The 19062-nt window shown below is 43.3% G+C and overlaps 1 protein-coding gene across 1 annotated transcript in view; it reads left to right on the top strand.

Annotated features, from left to right (window-relative positions):
- The first annotated feature begins 1084 nt into the window (after positions 1-1084).
- RRM2B (ribonucleotide reductase regulatory TP53 inducible subunit M2B) overlaps positions 1085-19062 on the top strand; it is an 87890-nt gene continuing 69912 nt past the window's right edge. The window contains exons 1-2 of the mRNA XM_029591835.1: positions 1085-1299; positions 15064-15204. Of these exons, the coding sequence (XP_029447695.1) occupies positions 1219-1299; positions 15064-15204 (222 nt within the window). The 5' untranslated portion in view covers positions 1085-1218. The remainder of the gene's footprint in view (positions 1300-15063; positions 15205-19062) is intronic.

Below are 19062 nucleotides of genomic sequence, written 5' to 3'. Positions count from 1 at the left end.
GCTGGGCTAAATAGCATTTAGTTACCCAGTCAGAATCTCCTGCTGGGAAGGTCTGAAGGGTATGGATGGCTTCCTTTCTAACAGGCTGATACAGTAAAGTCCGCGGGAGAGCGAGCAAAAGGAGCAGCGGCTGTCAGCGGGTTTGACAGCCGATGCTCAATTTTGCCGGCGTTGGTTCTCGAGCCCGCTGACAGCCATGGGCTCGGAAACCGGATACCGGCAAAATTGAGCGTTCTGTTTTCGGCCTGACAGCCGCGGACCAAATTCAAAAATTTTTTTTTTAACTTTTTACATCCTGCGGGACCTCCAACTTAATATAGCTATGATATTAAGTCGGAGGGTGCACAGAAAAACAGGTTTTACTGCTTTTCTGTGCACTTTCCCGGTGCCTGAAGAAATTAGCACCAACCTTTGGGTCCGCGCTAATTTCTGAAAGTAAAATGTGCGGCTTGGCTGCACATTTTACTTTCTGTATCCCGCGTGCATATCTTATAGGGCCATCAACATTGCATGTTGAGGGTGCTATTAGGTGCCGCGGGTTGGACGCGCGGTTTCCTCCCCTTACTGAATAAGGGGTAAGGGAAAACGCGCGTCCAAGAGCAGAGGGGCGGTGCCCGTACTGTATCGGCCTGTAAGTGGGATCTAAGGACAGAGATAGAGGGATACTGGCATCTAGTGGCTAGACCCGATAGGGGTGTCACATTAAATAGAACAAATCTGACATTTATGAATGAGAGTGAAGCCATTTAAGCCTTCAAGCCAGATGATAGTAGATTGGGGTAAATTCCTTACAATACCTGACCCTCTCCTTCCCCAGCAAACAGGGAAGAGAAAGTGGTCGTTTGTGATCCTGCCTGCTAACGTTTCTCGTACCGCCGTGCCTCAAGGTTGGGAGGCGGTGTCTGTGTTTCACTTCCCTACAGAGTTAGGAGCGGTACCAATGGCTCGCCTCGCTCCGGACCAGGGGGCGGTGCCCATGTGGCGCCTCGCGTCGGAGCTGGGGGCGGAGCCCGTGTGGCGCCTCGCTCCGGACCTGGGGGCGGAGCCCGTGTGGCGCCTCGCTCCGGACCTGGGGGCGGTGCCCGTGCTTACGTTTGCGACAGGGCTGGGGGCAGAATCCGTGTCTCGCCTCGCGCTGCTGCTTGTGTTGCGCTTCACGTCAGAGCTGGGGGTGGTGCCCATGATGACCTCGCTCTGCCTTGGTTCTGGGCCTGTACGATGTGTGGAGCTGCGCAGGCTGCCATGGGGGAATTGGCACTCCAAGAGGAAGCGATGGCAGCCGAGCGGGAAGGAGACGAGGTAACAGTGGCCACGGTCCCATGTCCCGGCACCTAGCACGAGTACCCACCCGGCAACAAACCCCCGATTGATTTACAACAGCGCTCCTCCCCCATCCCGTCCCCGGGAAAACGAGCTCAGCGTTCTATCTGCCTAAGCAGACCTTGCACCGAGACACTGTTCCGAAGGAGCGCCCCCCACTGCCTCCCCTGGGGACCGCGCAACGCGGATCAAGGGAGCTAGTATGCATCTGTTTGAAGAGGTTTTGTATTTTAACTGAACCTTTAGGTGAGGCTTAATGTTGGAATATAGCCGCACATTTAAGTGGGCTAGTACTCCTTTCCCTTCCCCTTGTGTTGGCATAAGTAACAGGTACCTGTCACTGTGCAATTTGTAGAAACACTAGCAAGGTGATCCCTCCCACTTTCAGCGGTCGAGTTAGGTATTTGAAGACTACTGGCATTGTTGGAGCTATGTTATCCTCCCCTCCTCTAGATGTCTGACAACACAGCGCAGACGATCTAAGGTACGGCTTCCTGCAGCAGCTCAGAGGTAGATTCCGCAACAAAAGTTAGAAAATCTTTTATATTACACTATAAAACTAAAGTGGCTTATTATTTATTTATTTATTTATTTTTAGATTTTTATATACCGGTGTTCTTGTATGAAATACAAATCACATCGGTTTACATTGAAACTGAACATAAATTTTTTGCCAATAGGCATTGCATAGAACAAGGTTGTGGAACTTGGAAAAGGGTAAACTAGATCAAAATAAACATTGTAATGTAAACAAATTAGCTAACAAAACTCATAGAGCAGTATAAATAAAAACAAAAAACATAAAAGCAAAACAGTAGATGTCATGTAAGACCTGCAGCAAGAGAATGGATAAAGAGTCAAGTAGATCCTGGAGAATGATATGATGAGGAACTCTTGCTGGTTGTAGGGAAAAAAGTGCTTATGGTCCTGTAAAGGCTTGTTTAAAGAGCCAGGTTTTCAGTTTCTTTTTGAATGTGGAGTGGCAGATCTCTAGACTGATATCTGGCGGGAGCGCGTTCCATTGAATGGGGCCAGCAGTAGATATGGTACGTTTCTGGAGCGAGGATTTTGTTGAAGGAACATGTAGAGTGCCTTTGAAGCTCCTCTGATGGGTCAAGCTGAAGAGTGATGACGTAGTTGGGTGCTTAACTGAAGTGGGGATATATTGTGAATTGATTTGTGAATTACTGTGAGCACTTTATAAAGAATCCTTTGCTTAATTGGAAGCCAATGGAGGAGTTTGAGAATGGGGGTGATGTGATCTCTTTTATTCGTATTTGTAAGAATTCTAGCTGCAGAGTTTTGTAACATTTGGAGGGGTTTGAAGGATGAGATTGGGAGGCCGAAGAGAAGCGAATTGCAATAGTCGATTTTTGATAGTATAATGGCTTGAAGAACCAACCGGAAATCATTGAAATGAAGGAGGGGTTTCAGCTTTCTCAAGACTTGTAGCTTGTAGAAACAGTCTTTAGTGGTGGTGTTAACAAATTTTTTAAGGTTAAGCTGATCGTCTAGAATGACGCCTAGGTCTCGTACCTGTGGTGAATTATTTAGTAAAGGAATGGTTGCAATGAGTGGGTTAGCTGGGTTTAGCAACTTGTTGTTGTAATTGTAACTGTGTATGCTTTTATTGGTGGAAGAATAGTAATATCGGATATAAGCAAAGAGGAGTTACTGGTGATTGGGAAAGCAAGGGGCGGGCGGGGGAATGAGAGGACCCAGGCCCTGTGCTAGCTTTTTTTGCTGCCCTGTGTGAATAATTATTATAGCGCCCCCCTCCTCCCACACACACTTCATTCGTTCTCTATCTCAGGCCTGCCAAAAAAAAAGCCCAGTTCCTTCCAGCAACCGAAATTTTAAACACTGTTACCCCCTATACCCTCCAGATCTTCAGCCCCTCCCCTGGAACCCATTGCTGGTGCAAGAGTATTCAGTGCCCTAGGTGAATCTTAAACCCTTGCACCCTACCTCTTGCTCTCGCCATGTACACAAAAAAAAATTATAATAGATTTTACATGAAAAAGAATATTTAAAGTAGGCTTCTGAGGTAAAAAAAAAATATCACAGCAAGTATTTGCATGCACCACTTTAGTGCCAACTAGAAAACCCTACAAATAAAGACACCTGGAACACATATGACATTAGGGCTATTGTAATGCATTTTAGGGGGGCTTGACCCTCAGCCTTGAGTAAATTACAATTAAAATATAATAAACCTCCCACACCAAAACAGCTCTAACTGCTAGCTCTTAAAAATGTAACAACCCTACTTATGAAAAGGCAACACTGCAAATATTACACCAGGCCCTAAAACACCATTACACCTCATATTAGGAAAACAGAACAAACCAAGCTAGAACATAAGAACATGCCATACTGGGTCAGACCAAGGGTCCATCAAGCCCAGCATCCTGTTTCCAACAGAGGCCAATCCAGGCCATAAGAACCTGGCAAGTACCCAAAAACTAAGTCTATTCCATGTTACCATTGCTAGTAATAGCGGTGGTTATTATCTAAGTCAACTTAATTAATTGCAGGTAATGGACTTCTCTTCCAAGAAGTTATCCAATCCTTTTTTAAACACAGCTATACTAATTGCACTAACCACATCCTCTGGCAACAAATTCCAGAGTTTAATTGTGCGTTGAGTGAAAAAGAACTTTCTCCGATTAGTTTTAAATGTGCCCCATGCTAACTTCATGGAGTGCCTCCTAGTCTTTCTATTATCCAAAAGAGTAAAAAACCGATTCACATCTACCCGTTCTAGACCTCTCATGATTTTAAAACCTCTATCATATCCCCCCTCAGCCGTCTCTTCTCCAAGCTGAAAAGTCCTAACCTCTTTAGTCTTTCCTCATAGGGGAGCTGTTCCATTCCCTTTATCATTTGGTCGCCCTTCTCTGTACCTTCTCCATCGCAACTATATCTTTTTTGAGACGCAACGACCAGAATTGTACACAGAATTCAAGGTGCAGTCTCACCATGGAGCGATACAGAGGCATTATGACATTTTCCGTTTTATTCACCATTCCCTTTCTAATAATTTCCAACATTCTGTTTGCTTTTTTGACTGCCGCAGCACACTGAGCCGACAATTTCAATGTGCTATCCACTATGACGCCTAGATCTTTCTTGGGTAGTAGCACCTAATATGGAACCTAACATTGTGTAACTATAGCATGGGTTATTTTTCCCTATATGTATCACCTTGCACTTGTCCACATTAAATTTCATCTGCTATTTCGATGTCCAATTTTCCAGCCTCACAAGGTCTTCCTGCAACTTATCACAATCTGCTTGTAATTTAACTACTCTGAACAATTTTGTATCATCTGCAAATTTGATTACCTCACTTATCGTATTCCTTTCCAGATCATTTATAAATATATTGAAAAGTAAGGGTCCCAATACAGATCCCTGAGGCACTCCACTGCCCACACCCTTCCACTGAGAAAATTGTCCATTTAATCCTACTCTGTTTCCTGTCTTTTAGCCAGTATGTAATCCACGAAAGGACATCGCCACCTAGCCCTTGACTTCTTATTTTTCCTAGAAGCCTCTCATGAGGAACTTTGTCAAATGCCTTTTGAAAATCCATGTCTTTCTATATGCTCTGTGATTTTGATGTTTAGAACACTTTCCACTATTTTTCCTGGCACTGAAGTCAGGCTAACCAGTCTGTAGTTTCCCGGATTGCCCCTGGAGCCCTTTTTAAATATGGGGGTTACATTAGCTATCCTTCAGTCTTCAGGTACAATGGATGATTTTAATGACAGGTTACAAATTTTTACTAATAGGTCTGAAATTTCATTTTTGAGTTCCTTCAGAGCTCTGGGGTGTATACCATCTGGACCAGGTGATTTACTATTCTTCAGTTTGTCAATCGGGCCTACCACATCTTCTAGGTTCAGTCCATCTGAATCATTACCCATGAAAACCTTCTCCAGTACGGGTACCTCCCCAACATCCTCTTCAGTAAACACCGAAGAAAAGAAATCATTTAATCTTTCCACGATGGCCTTATCTTCACTAAGTGCCCCTTTAACCCCTCGATCATCTAACGGTCCAACTGACTCCCTCACAGGCTTTCTGCTTCGGATATATTTAAAAAAGATTTTACTGTGAGTTTTTGCCTCTCGGCCAACTTCTTTTCAAATTCTCTCTTAGCCTGTCTTATCAATGTCTTACATTTAACTTGCCAACGTTATGCATTATCCTATTTTCTTCTTTTGGATCCTTCTTCCAATTTTTGAATGAAGATCTTTTTTGAGATATCTTTTTTGAGATATGGTGACCAGAGCTGTACACAGTAGTCAAGGTGTGGTCTCACCATGGAGAGGCATTACGACATTTTCCATTTTATTTATGTTCTTATGTTATGTTCACCATTCCCTTCCTAATAATTCTTAATATTGCTTGCTACCGCAGCACACTGAGCTGATGATTTCAATGTATTATCCACTATGATGCCTAGATCTTTTTCTTGGGTGGTAGCTCCTAATATGGAACCTAACATTGTGTAACTATAGCATGGGTTATTTTTCCCTATATGCAACACCTTGCACTTGTCCACATTAAATTTCATGTGTTATTTGGATGTCCAATCTTCCAGTCTTGCAAGGTCCTCCTGCAATTTATCACAATCTGCTCTGATTTTACTACTCTGAATAATTTTGTATCATCTGCAAATTTGATTACCTCACTTATTGTATTCCTTTCCAGATCATTTATAAATTTATTGAAAAGCACAGATCCAAAGTACAGATCTCTGAGGCATCACACTGTTTGCCCTTTTCCACTGAGAAGATTGACCATTTAATCCTACTCTCTGTTTCCTGTCTTTTAGCCAGTTTATAATCCATGAAAGGACATCACCCCCTATCCCATGACTTTTCAGTTTTCTTAGAAGCCTCTCAAGAGGGACTTTGTCAAATGTCTTCTGAAAATCCAAATACACTACATCTATCCGTACACCTTTATTCACATGTTTATTAACACCTTCAAAATAAAATGAAGCAGATTTGTGAGGCAAGACTTCTCTTGGGTAAATCCATGCTGTTTTCCATTAAACCATGTCTTTCTATATGCTTTGTGATTTTGATCTCTGGAATAGTTTCCACTATTTTTCCCAGCACTGAAATCAGGCTTACTGGTCTATAGTTTCCCAGATTGCCCCTGGAACCCTTTTTAAATTTGGGGTTACATTGGCCACCCTCCAGTCTTCAGGTACAATGAATGAATTTAATGATAGGTTACAAATTTTAACTAATAGATCTCAAATTTCATTTTTTAGTTCCTTCAGAACCCTGAGATACATACCATTCAGTCCAGGTGGTTTGCTATTCTTTAGTTTGACAATCTGGCCTACTACATCTTCCAGGTTTACAGTGATTTCGTTCAGTTCGTCTGACTCATCACCCCTGAAAACCATCTCCGGAACCGGTATCTCCCCAACACAGAAGCAAAGAATTCATTTAGTCTTTCTGCAATGGCCTTATCTTCCCTAAGAGTCTCTTTAACCCCTCTGTCACCTAACGGTCCAACCGACTCCCTCACAGATTTCTTGCTTTGGATATATTTTTTTAAAGTTTTTTTATTATGAGTTTTTGTCTCTCTAGCCAACTTCATTTCAAATTCTCTCTTAGCCTGCCCTATCAATGTTTTACACTTAACTTGACAATGCCTATACTTTTTCCTATTTTCTTCAGATGGATCCTTCTTCCAATTTTTGAAGGATGTTTTTTTGGCTAATGTAGCCTCTTTCACCTCACCTTTTAACCATGCCGGTAATTGTTTTGCCTTCCTTCCAATTTTCTTATTGCGTGGATTTCATCTAGACTGCGCTTCTAAAATTATATTTTTAAACAATTTCCATGCCTGTTGAAACTTTTAACCTTGGCAGCTGCACCTTTCATTTTTTTCTAACTATTTTCCTCATTTTATCAGTTTCCCTTTTGAAAATTTAAAGTTAGAACTCTAGATTTACTTATTGTCCCCTTCCAGTTATTAGTTTAAATTTGATCATGTTATGATCACTATTGCCAAGTGGCCCCACCACCATTACCTCTCTCACCAAATCCTGCATTCCACTAAAATTAAATCTAAAATATTTTCCCTTCTCACTAGTTCCTGAACCGATTGCTCCATGAAGCAGTGGTTTATTCCATCCAGGAACTTTGTCTTTAGCATTTCCCGATGTTTATTTTTTATTTATTTATTTAAAGTTTTTGTATACCGACATTCGTTAAGAAAACATCACATCGGTTTCCATGGAACAAACAATAGCCAACGGGGCTTTACAATGAAACTGATAAACGAATTTGGGAGGGGGGGGGGGACAAAGGTAATGCTGTACAAAAAGATAAATGCAATAAAATAATTAGATACAAGTATATTATTTACAATAAAATGTTAGGGGGAGAGAGTTAAGCAAGGAAGGGAATTCGGTCATATGCTTGGGGAGCGAGGGGAGGGGCGGGGGGGAAGGGTGAATAGAAGAGGGGTTCATGTGTAGGCTCGTGTAAAAAGCCAAGTCTTGAGATTTTGTCTGAATTTACATTTACCCAGTCAATATTGGGGTAATTGAAATCTCCCATTATTATTGCACTGCCAAATTGGTTTGCTTCCCTGATTTCTCTTAGCATTTCATCGATCTGGCTGACCATTTTGTCCGGCGGACAGTAGGATACTCCTATCACTATACTCTAACCCAACACACATGGGATTTCTACCCATATAGATTCTACTGAGCATTTAGTCTCCTGTATGATTTTTATCCTGTTGGACTCTATACCCTCCTGGACATAAAGTGCCGCACCCCCACCAAGTTGATCCTCCCTATCATTGTGATATAATTTGTACCCTGATATAGCACTGTCCCATTGGTTATCCTCCTTCCACCAGGTCTCTGAGATGCCAATTATGTCAGTCTCATCATTCATTGTTGTACACTCTAACTCTCCTATCTTACTTCTTAGACTTCTGGCATTGGCATACAGAAATTTCAAAGTGTGTTTTTTGTTTGTATTAACAACCTGCTTTTCAGTTGACAGGGATAATTTGGAATTCTTTAGGTCAGGTGAGTCTTTACTTATAGGCACATGGACTACATTTTCTTTTATTGGAACATCTCTGTTGGGATGCCCTAACTCTGTTTCATTAGTATCCTTCAAAGATACATTCCTCCGAACCATGCACTTCTGGGGGACTGTCTGCTTTCCCCCTTGTTCTCATTTAAAAGCTGCTCTATCTTCTTATTAAGTTAGTGCCAGCAGCCTGATTCTACTTTGGTTAAGGTGGAGATTTTATATGAAATGGACTTGCAAAGTACAATCTTCTGAAGTAAAAATATCACTTGCAACATATATATTTTATTTATTTGCACTATTGCGGTGCTAACCAGAAAACCCTGAAAAAAAAGATACTTGGAAACCTATTGCAATATGTATGGGATGTGGACTTGGCTCTCAGAAAGCCATGAATAAAATGAGTTACAATTACAATATACTAAAGTTCCCATACCACAACAGCACTTACTGCTAGCACTTCAGTAGTAACACTCCTATAAAAAGGCAACATGTCACATTTATTTTAGTTATATTCTGCTTTTTGGCACTTCAAAGTGGATTGCATTCAGGTACTGTAGGTATTTCCTTGTCCCCAGGTGGCTTACAGTCTAATTTTGCACTTGAGACAATGGAGAGTGAAATTGTCCATAGTGAGATATGAACGCTGATTTTGCTGGTTTGGAATCCACTGCTCTAACTGCTAGTCTATGCCTCCACTCCAAATATTATACCAGGCCTTAAAACACATATTAGGAAAACAGAACAAGCCAAACTGCTATAGATCCCTACACAGAAACTACATGTAAGCAGAATATCTCACCTCAGACACATGTAGCCCCACTATCAGGTCCTCACCAAATACAGAGACCATAAAGCATAGATAGAAACATGCAGACAAAAGCTGTACTGGAAACTGCAATAAGCCAGACTTTATGCTGTGCAACAAAAAAAAACCAAACCACCATTCCTCATTAAACATCAAACAATAATATCAAGAAATATAAATCATCAATCATAATAGTAAAAATATACTAATAAGAAAATTATTTCAAAACAGCTGACTTGAACATCCAATAATTAAAATCTTATATGCAAAATTTAAAAAATTTCCCAGACTTCATAAAATATTGCAAAATTGCAGACACCTCAAACAGCATGCAATAATTAAAACTAATAAGGATACAAAAATCCTCTGCTCTCCATAACTGATTTCCAGTTACTGTGAGATTATCTAGACTGGAAGAGATGGTGGCACACAAACTTACACTCATACATAGACACTCCCCCTCGCTCACACATACATGTTCCTCTCTCTTTCTCTCATATGCACACGTGTTCCTTCCCCCTTTCTCCTACAAAGGTCCTCCATCCCATATAGACACGTACAGGCCCTCCCTCCCTCTCTCATATATATACACACACACAGGCCCTCCCTCCCTCTCATATACAAACACATAAGCCCTCCCTTCCTCTCTCTGACGCGCACCCGCGCGTCCTCCCTCCTTCCCTCTCTGACGCACACTCACACAGAGGTCCTTTCTCTCATTTGTACACACAAACACTACTTTTCAGGGTTCTGTGGGATAGACAGCAAGGGGAGGGAGGCAAGCACAGAGTGGCACAGCAGCCAGCACTACAATGATACACGCACCTTTATTTTGCTGAGGGGAATGCAGCAATGGGTAGAAACAGCAGCAGATAGCTCAATAACATTAATTTTGCGCCACACCGCTGGCGTTAAAGCCCGCACAGCCGTGGGAATCACAGCACCGGAGGAGAGTAAAACTTCTGCCAGAGTGGGTGGCGGGTTGGGAGCTGCCGCGTGGCCTTGCGGCTCCCTCCTCTCTGCCGCATGGCAGGTTGGGAACCACCTGTCATGGCTCCTCCTCTTCACTGTGCGGTGGGTGGAAACTGCTGCATGGCTCTGCAGTTTCCTCAAGTTCGCTGCTTGGAGGGTTGTGAACCGCCGTGCAGCAGTTTGGCGACTGCTGGACAGTGGCACCAGCAGCTCACTCTGTCTCGGCCTCAGGCTGCCGCCCTGTGCAAGTGAGTGTCTTGCACATTAGGGTTGTGCCGGCCCTGAGAGGACCAGGCATGAGGAGAGGGAGGACTGAAGACTTGTAAGACTGCTTTAACCACTTAAGTGGCCCTGGGCAAACTTTTGTGGATGGGTCCCCCTTTTATATTTTTTTTTCCATATTTAGATTTTATTATTCATCTTTTCCAAATCAAAGCTCAAAGTGAATTGCCATCACATACGGTACATATTTCTTATAATCTAACTTGCTACCTGAGGTAATGAAGGGTTTAGTAACTTGCCTAAGATCACAAGAAGCATATATGGAAGAAGTGGGATTTGAACCATGGCTACCCTGGTTCTCAGCTTTCTGCTCTGACCACTAGGCTACTGCTGACCATCATCCTTCTGTGCCTCCCCAATTGCAGTACTCTTTCTCCTTCTCCTTGCAGTTATCTATGCTGCTGGCCTGTTGCTGTAGCTTTCCTCCTCTGTACTGGTTGACAAGATGGCAGTCACACACCACCACTGCCAATGCAAGCACACCTCTACCTTCTTGCATCTTATGAGGGTGAATGCAAGCATTTTTCTACATTCTTAAAGCCCATGCACACCTATGCAAGTATGTTGTGATGTATCGTTCTCCTTCCAGTCTTTGTGGGCTGGCACAAATATGTTGTTAAGGGACTTGCAGTATGGGCAAAGCAGGTGCAAGGTTATTAGGCACCTTAGGTTAATGTTTCCCAAACTTGTTCTTGAGGACTCTCAGCCAGTCTGATTTTCAGAATATATAAAAAAGAACGTGCAGAGTTTCACGTGATGTGGTGAACCTGGGAGGACCTAACTCTGGATACCATCTCCTCAAAATCGGTGCACATCTAGCTGATTACAAAGCCTTTTCTGCTATTAATTATAGATCCTGGCAGCATATATATTAACTGCAATTTTGTAACAGATTGCGGACCTTAAAAACTTTGTCTAAATTTGGTCTCCATTTAGACATCACAGAGGGCTGCATTTCAGTAATGGAAGACGGCTTAGTGGCCTTTGTTTCTAAATTGAAAGCGATGGAGAAAACACTGAAAGTGCAGGAAATAAAATTGAGGATTCAAAGCTTGTCATGCATTTTATGTACATGGTTATCAAAGGCCTTGGGCCTGTTGGAATTTCAAGGAGTAGTGATAATAGAACAGGCTCATCATTTAGGGACAAGAAGAGAAAATGATCCATGTCCCCAAATTGTGATAGCAGTTCTCAATTTTTCTCACAAGCAGGCTATCAATTAAGCCTTCCGCAAGAAATCGGAGCTTCTATACCAGGATCAACGCACTCAAGTATTTCAGGATTACTCTGTTGCGCAGGGAGGTGGACCCTTGGCCTAGTGCAGGATTGGTAGGCTCCCTGGTCAGACCCAGAGAGCACCTGCCACCAGGAGGCGGAGCACAGGAGGAGACAGAGGCTAACTGGAGCTTCACCAATAGCAACCCGGGGTTCCCTCAGGTTGAGCCCTTGGTTACCCAGTCCTCCTGGTCTTAGGTGGGCCTTGCAGGATCTCCTTGAGAGAAAGTTCAGAGGTGTGCCCACCACGATCAAGGGTGTGCAGTCTATGTTTAGGCTAGAAGTCCGGGGTGCCATATAAGGCCAGAAAAGAGTCTGAGTGAATGGCAAGGATCAAGGCCAGAGTCAAGGTAGCATAGTCAGCCAAAGCAGAGGTCAATACCAGTGGTCAGTCCGTGGATAGTCAGTCAAGCGGGGGTCAAGTTCCAGTGGTCAGTCCGTGGATAGTCAGTCAAACGGGGGTCAAGTTCCATTGGTCAGTCCGTGGGTAGTCGGGCAAAGCAGCGGTCAGGTTCCAGGCAGCGTGCAGACGTGGTCGAGGAAACAGACAAAAGTCAAATCCTGGCGGCGATCAACATAGTCAAGAGCAGGCAGAGGTCAGTACCGAGAAGACAGTCCGAGAGGTATTACCTGGGGAGACGAAGGAACAGAAGGATGCTGGAACGAGACTGGAACAAAGACTGGATTCGCAGGCAAACTAGAAATCACAGGCGTGATCGACTCGATTGCCAAGGCAAGGAAGTGCAGGCAGGTTCTTCCTCTTATACAGCGTTCAATCAGGGTGCGCGTGGAGCTGGGTTCTGCCATGGCCCTTTAAGGAGCCGGGCGGGGCCGACACCACAGAGGGCGCCGAGCCCCGCCGTGAGGCCTGGCTGGAGATGGAAGGCCCATTGACCGCTGCCGCGGGACGCCAAGGCCTGGCTGTGCTTGCTGCTGCAGCTGGGGTGGAGGACTTAGGTGAGCAGGCCTGGACACGGGCCAAGCACGGACGGGACACGCAACATACTCGCTGAAAGGGCATATGTGCCGATTTGTTCCACCCTTATTGAAAAGCAAGTTAGATTTGCCTTACAATTCCCAGCTCACCTTCGCGTTTGGCATGGTGGAATAATGCAAGTTTTTGAGACCGTGGAGGCAGCAAGGCTGTTTCTGCTGATCATCTAGCAGGGAATTTGCTAGATTGTAGAAGCTGAACTTGGTGCATCATCGGTGCAATGGGGCCTGTTTAATTTTAGGTATTCAATTTATATGTCTCAGCAATGGGTGCCAGGTCCTTAAAAATGGACTGTGCTGATATAATGTATCTTGCGATAGACGGGCCCCTCAGGTTGGCTCACCTGCCAGGGTTGCTGCGACAAGGACCTATATTTTCAGATCGGGAGGATAACTTTTATTTATTTTTTTGAGTTTTATATACCGTCATTCAGTAATGCTATCACAACGGTTTACATATTTCGACGGGATATTAGAAATACATCTAATACATGTCTCGCGGCTTAGCTTTTGAGAGGCAGCGCTTGCACCTGAAAGCATATTCGGAGCCAGTAATTTCCACGTTACTCCAGGCTACTTCTATAGCGTATGTCAGGGTCTGAAAGATGTTTGAGTCAAGGTGTATTCAACAATGGCTGGATCCCCTTACTGTGGGCGACCATCACATTTTGGCCTTTCTGGAGCAGGGGTTGTCTAAGGGTCTAGCCTATAGCTCGCTCCGCGTCCAGGTTTCAGCCTTGGGTTGTCTTAAGAGCAAGTTGAGGGGGAGGTATTTGGCCTCTCATCCTGATGTGGTTCGATTCCTGAAGGGAGTTGAGCATTTGGGTTCCTACCCAGTATAGGGAAGCTTGAGTACATCCCACTTGTCTGAACTGATCTGTATATGAACAGGAAAGGAAAATTGGTTCTTACCTGCTAATTTTCATTCCTGTAATACCACAGATCAGTCCAGAGACCCATCCCTTTGCTGCTGAAAGACTGAATTTCCTTTTGGTGGTTTACACCTTATATCAGAGATGTTTGTAATCTGTACATAAGTTGTTTTTGAATTAAATATTTATCAAGGTGGGTTTTTTTTTTTCTGGAAGTATGAGAGGCTTCAGTTCAGGGGTTTCAAACCCTGTGTTCCTGTTTGCCCTGAAAGGGAGAATGGTAGCTACTCTGTGGCTTGGGTACAGGTCAATACCGAGGGTCTGCAGGTGGCACTCTCTGTTATGTAGCAGTGCCACAAAGTTTTTTTTTCTCTGCCTCCATCTGCTGGTAGGGATGCAAAATCCACTTGTCTGGACTGATCTGTGGTATTACAGGAACGAAAATTAGCAGATGATAACCAATTTTCCCATAAGAACATAAGAAATTGCCATGCTGGGTCAGACCAAGGGTCCATCAAGCCCAGCACCCTGTTTCCAACAGAGGCCAAAACCAGGCCACAAGAACCTGGCAATTACCCAAACACTATGAAGATCCCATGCTACTAATGCAAATAATAGCAGTGGCTATGCCCTAAGTAAAATTGATTAATAGCCATTAATGGACTTCTCCTCCAAGAACTTATCCAAACCTTTTTTGAACCCAGCTGCACTAACCACATCCTCTGGTGTCCGTTTTCCGAACCCGTGGCTGTCAGCTCGACAACCGCCAGTAAAATTGAGCTTCAGCTGTCAAACCCACTGACAGCCGCCGCTTCTGCCAATAAGGAGGCGCTAGGGACGCGCTAGTGTCCCTAGCACCTCCCTTTTACCGCGGGCCCTCATTTGCGTAGAGAATCACGCACCCAGGAGAGTGGCCTGGGCATGTGTCGGGAGAGCGGGTGCTTGCCTCGGAGCGCCGGCTCTCCCGCACATTTTACTGAATCAGCACGATAGTTAGGTTCTGACATGCTATTTGGTCCACGCTATGTAAAATTTCGAAACCTCCTTTTGTGTTTTCCGTAAAATATTGCTAGTACAATTTTTCTCTTAGTCTGTATATAAGAAACTATATTCTGGAAATTCTAAAATGGTAATAGCTAGATGGTGTTTCACTGATCTTAAGATGTTGTTTCATGAAATGGGGAACAAGATTGTTTGGGACCTCAATTTACTTAAATGCATGGAGTAGTGGCCGACAAATGGAGCATACAAGGGTCCCTTTTACTTGACATGTCTTTCACATGTTCTACCAACCAGGCCTTGGCTAAGTACATGCGCAAACTTTGTGTAACAGAAAAAGATCAGGAGGCTATTTAAGTACCAAGGTGTGCTAAGAACAGAAACAAGTGGCTAATGAAAGATTAGTAGATTTAATGCTTAAATTCTTGAAGTGTATCTTTTTTTTTTTTTTTTTAAGACTATTTCTTCAGGCTTCACACCAGATGACGAGCCTCTCTTGAGAAAAACTCCACGTCGATTTGTCATCTTCCCAGTCCAGTACCCTGATATGTGGAGAATGTATAAAAAGGCGCAGGCCTCCTTCTGGACAGCAGAAGAGGTGAGCCCTTAATGCACTGTTTGTTTTACAGCAGGAAATAGCCTGGTTTAGATGGTGCTTCAAATCCAAAAAGGAAAGTGCCTGGATGAAGCTGCAAAAAGCATTGTCAGATTTTTTTTGGTTGGGTTACGGTTCGATTTCATTGCAGAAAACACCGGTTGAACAGCACCCGCGAAACCACCACTGAAAGAGGCTGCTTGCAAAAATCCAGTCTTGATCTGATTATTGAAGAAGGGACTTCCATAGTCCCTGAAACTTTGATTGTAAAGCTCTCATTTGCCTAATAAACATAACTCTATCCAGAAATATTGTTTCTCTGAACAAGTTTTAATATATCTCCGGTATAATTCACATTTTAGAAAAAACAGTTTTGCTTCTTTTTAATAACTGTTTTATATCATGTTTTAGAAATTGTAAACCTGCTTTGAAGTTTGATTTGCTTATGCCACATTGCCTGCCTCTCAATTTGCAGAAGTAATTAGGGCTCACCACAGCCAGGAATGCACGTCGCATCTTGTTTTCACTCTTGTATTTTGAAAGGAAAATAGACTCTGCAATTGCAAAGACAGACTTGGGAGGGGGATCCAGTCTTGCTGGAGAAGCCAGCTTCCTTAAATTGTCACTGCAGCACCTCAGCTGAGCCCATGCAAACAGTAACTACCATAATTTACTTAACTATTCCAAAGTGCTTCACTATAAATCCGAGGATGCCTAGGATCTGACTGGCCAGAATGTAACACAATTCTCCGAATGTGCTTTGACTGCTCTGTTGCCCGCTGTTGGTCCGCTTTGGAAATGAAATCCAAATAATAGAATCCAGTTTACCTCCCTCCCTTCCCACCCAGGGGGAAGATGCTTGAGGTGCTATTATAACCTTCCCTGAGAAGGGAGGGGCAAATTGCCTTCTGTTCTTATTCAGATTGTCTTTCTAAAGCTCATCATAATGTAAATATGCATTCACAGCACATCTTTATATTTGAGCATTACAGACAAAAAGAGACTTAGCAGCCATGCCCCAGGCTTCCTGTGGTCCCTCAAAGCTAGGCCAAGAGCAAGGCAGGGCCCTCTCACTGTCCCAAATGTCTACCAAGAGGCTTTAATCAGTTACACACAAATGTTGTTCAGTGGTATGATGAGCAAAAAGTTAGCTAACTGGCTAACTATGGTCAGAATATTTAGCGGGAGCTAACCAGGTAAGTCTCTCTCTGAATATAATTTGGTAAAGTTACCCGGATAACGTTTGTCACTGACCAGACACTTGAATATTGAAAAAAACCTAGTATGCCAAGCAGGAACCAAGGTCCCCATTTTCCCTACCTTAAAGAAAGGCATTGGACAAATCTGTACTTCGCAAACCCCTCAAAATGGGTTGAAGGCTAAATGCAATAGAGTTGATAGCCCCTGGCATGTTAGTATTAATTTATTCAGCTTCCTTCAGATGAAAAAACCAGTGATTGGTCCTTTCATTGATTGTTGTCAGTAAAAGGATCAGTCCCTTTTCAGAACTGAGTGACTTTTATTTTCTTAACGTTAGCCAAGTAAATGTATTCAGGTCTGAAAGGGAACTGGTCTTTTCACTTGGCATGAATAGATTAATACAAGTGTACCAGGAACTGTCAGCTCTGTCGTATTTAGTTTTCAACCCATTAGGCTTTTTTGGGGGGGGGGGGGCGTTGGAGAGGTGGATATCTGGCCAACAACTTTATGTAAGGTAGGAAATGGAGGTGTGGGGGGATTGGCAGCTGTTCAACATGGCAGGTTGGGTTCTTCTTCAACAAGTAGGCACGAATTAGCCATAAAGCATGGGTGATTTCATCCAACAGTGTCGACTTGGATCCAGATCACAAAGCTTCGTAAATACTTTATTGAGCGTGAACCGGAGTTACGTGCACATGAGTCCTTAGTCTGTCTTCTGAGTTTTTGTATGGTTATATTCCAGTTTTTTCCTAAAATGTTTCTGCTTTTTTGGCCTTGTGCCTTCTCTATTGCTTTGTTGCTTATTTTAATTTTTGCTGTGATTCGGCAACTCTTCAAACAGAACTTTTAAGTTTAAATTAAAAGAAGTGTGTGGAAGAATTCAGTGCCTAGAAGCTGGCGGTCAGCAGCTTCAAGGCCTGCATTTGTGGGCTCTGGATGTCTCACTGGATGCTGTTTAAAGCAGTGGTCCCCAACCCTGTCCATGGTGGGGAAGACTGCCATGGTACCAAGTTATGTTTTTCTCTGACCCAGCGCCATGTAGGGCACCATCCATATTCTTGGCACAGAGCTTGCATTCCAAGGCACAGTTGACCTGCTTGTCATGGCATTCCAATGTTCCATCACCCATGATGGAGCAAAGCACTGGAGTGCATAAGCCAAGAATTGCCTCTCCTGAGGATAGAGCATGGCAGGAGGTGCAGCCTGCAGCAGGGATTTCTGGTTGGCATCATAGTAGTGCATTTTTACCTCAGAATACTTTGATATTTTTAATGTAAAATGTAATAAATGCATAACTGGCTAAAAGACAGGAAACAGAGAAGGATTAAATGGACAATTTTCTCAGTGGAAGGGAGTGGGCAGTGGAGTGCCTCAGGAATCTGTATTGGGACCCGTGCTTTTCAATATATTTATAAATGATCTGGAAAGAAATACAAGCAAGGTAATCAAATTTGCAGATGATACAAAATTGTTCAGAGTAGTTAAATCACAAGCAGATTGTGATAAATTGCAGGAAGACCTTTTGAGACTGGAAAATTGGGCATCGAAATGGCAGATGAAATTTAGTGTGGAAAAGTGCAAGGTGATGTATATAGGGAAAAATAACCCATGCTATAGTTACACAGTTAGGTTCCATATTAGGAGCTACCACCCAAGAAAGAGATCTAGGCATCATAGTGGATAACACATTGAAATCGTCGGTTCAGTGTGCTGCGGCAGTCAAAAACGCAAACAGAATGTTGGGAATTATTAGAAAGGGAATGGTGAATAAAACGGAAAATGTCATAATGCCTCTGTATCGCTCCATGGTGAGACCTCACCTTGAATACTGTGTACAATTCTGGTTGCCGCATCTCAAAAAAGATATAATTGCGATGGAAAAGATACAGAGAAGGGCTACCAAAATGTTAAGGGGAATGGAACAGCTCCCCTATGAGGAAAGACTAAAGAGGTTAGGACTTTTCAGCTTGGAGAAGAGACGGCTGAGGGGGGGATATGATAGAGGTTTTAAAATCATGAGAGGTCTAGAACGGGTAGATGTGAATCGGTTATTTTACTCTTTCAGATAGTAGAAAGACTAGGGGGCACTCCATGAAGTTAGCATGTGGCACATTTAAAACTAATCAGAGAAAGTTATTTTTTACTCAACGTGCAATTAAAACTCTGGAACTTGTTGCCAGAGGATGTGGTTAGTGCAGTTAGTGTAGCTGTGTTTAAAAAAGGATTGGATAAGTTCTTGGAGGAGAAGTCCATTACCTGCTATTAATTAAGCATATAGAAAGACATGGATTTTCAAAAGGCATTTGACAAAGTTCCTCATGAGAGGCTACTAGGAAAAATAAGAAGTCAAGGGCTAGGTGGCGATGTCCTTTCGTGGATTACATACTGGCTAAAAGACAGGAAACAGAGTAGGATTAAATGGACAATTTTCTCAGTGGAAGGGTGTGGGCCTGATATGGATGTAGGGGGTACGGACCCGGTTGAGGGGGATGATCCTCAGATACTCCGCTTATTTCATAAGGAAGAACTGGATCCCTTGATTGCCCATGTTCTTCGGGAACTAAAGATTCCAGTACCCCAGGTTGACTCCAATTCCCAGCCAGGGGATTTTGAATTAGACGGGCTCCGCACGCCTGCGCATGCCTTTCCTTTTCATAATAA

Source organism: Rhinatrema bivittatum, chromosome 2 (assembly GCF_901001135.1).
Source record: "Rhinatrema bivittatum chromosome 2, aRhiBiv1.1, whole genome shotgun sequence".
Taxonomy (NCBI): Eukaryota; Metazoa; Chordata; class Amphibia; order Gymnophiona; family Rhinatrematidae; genus Rhinatrema; species Rhinatrema bivittatum.
Note: the sequence above shows the minus strand (reverse complement) of the source record. Positions and strands in the feature narration are given on the sequence as shown.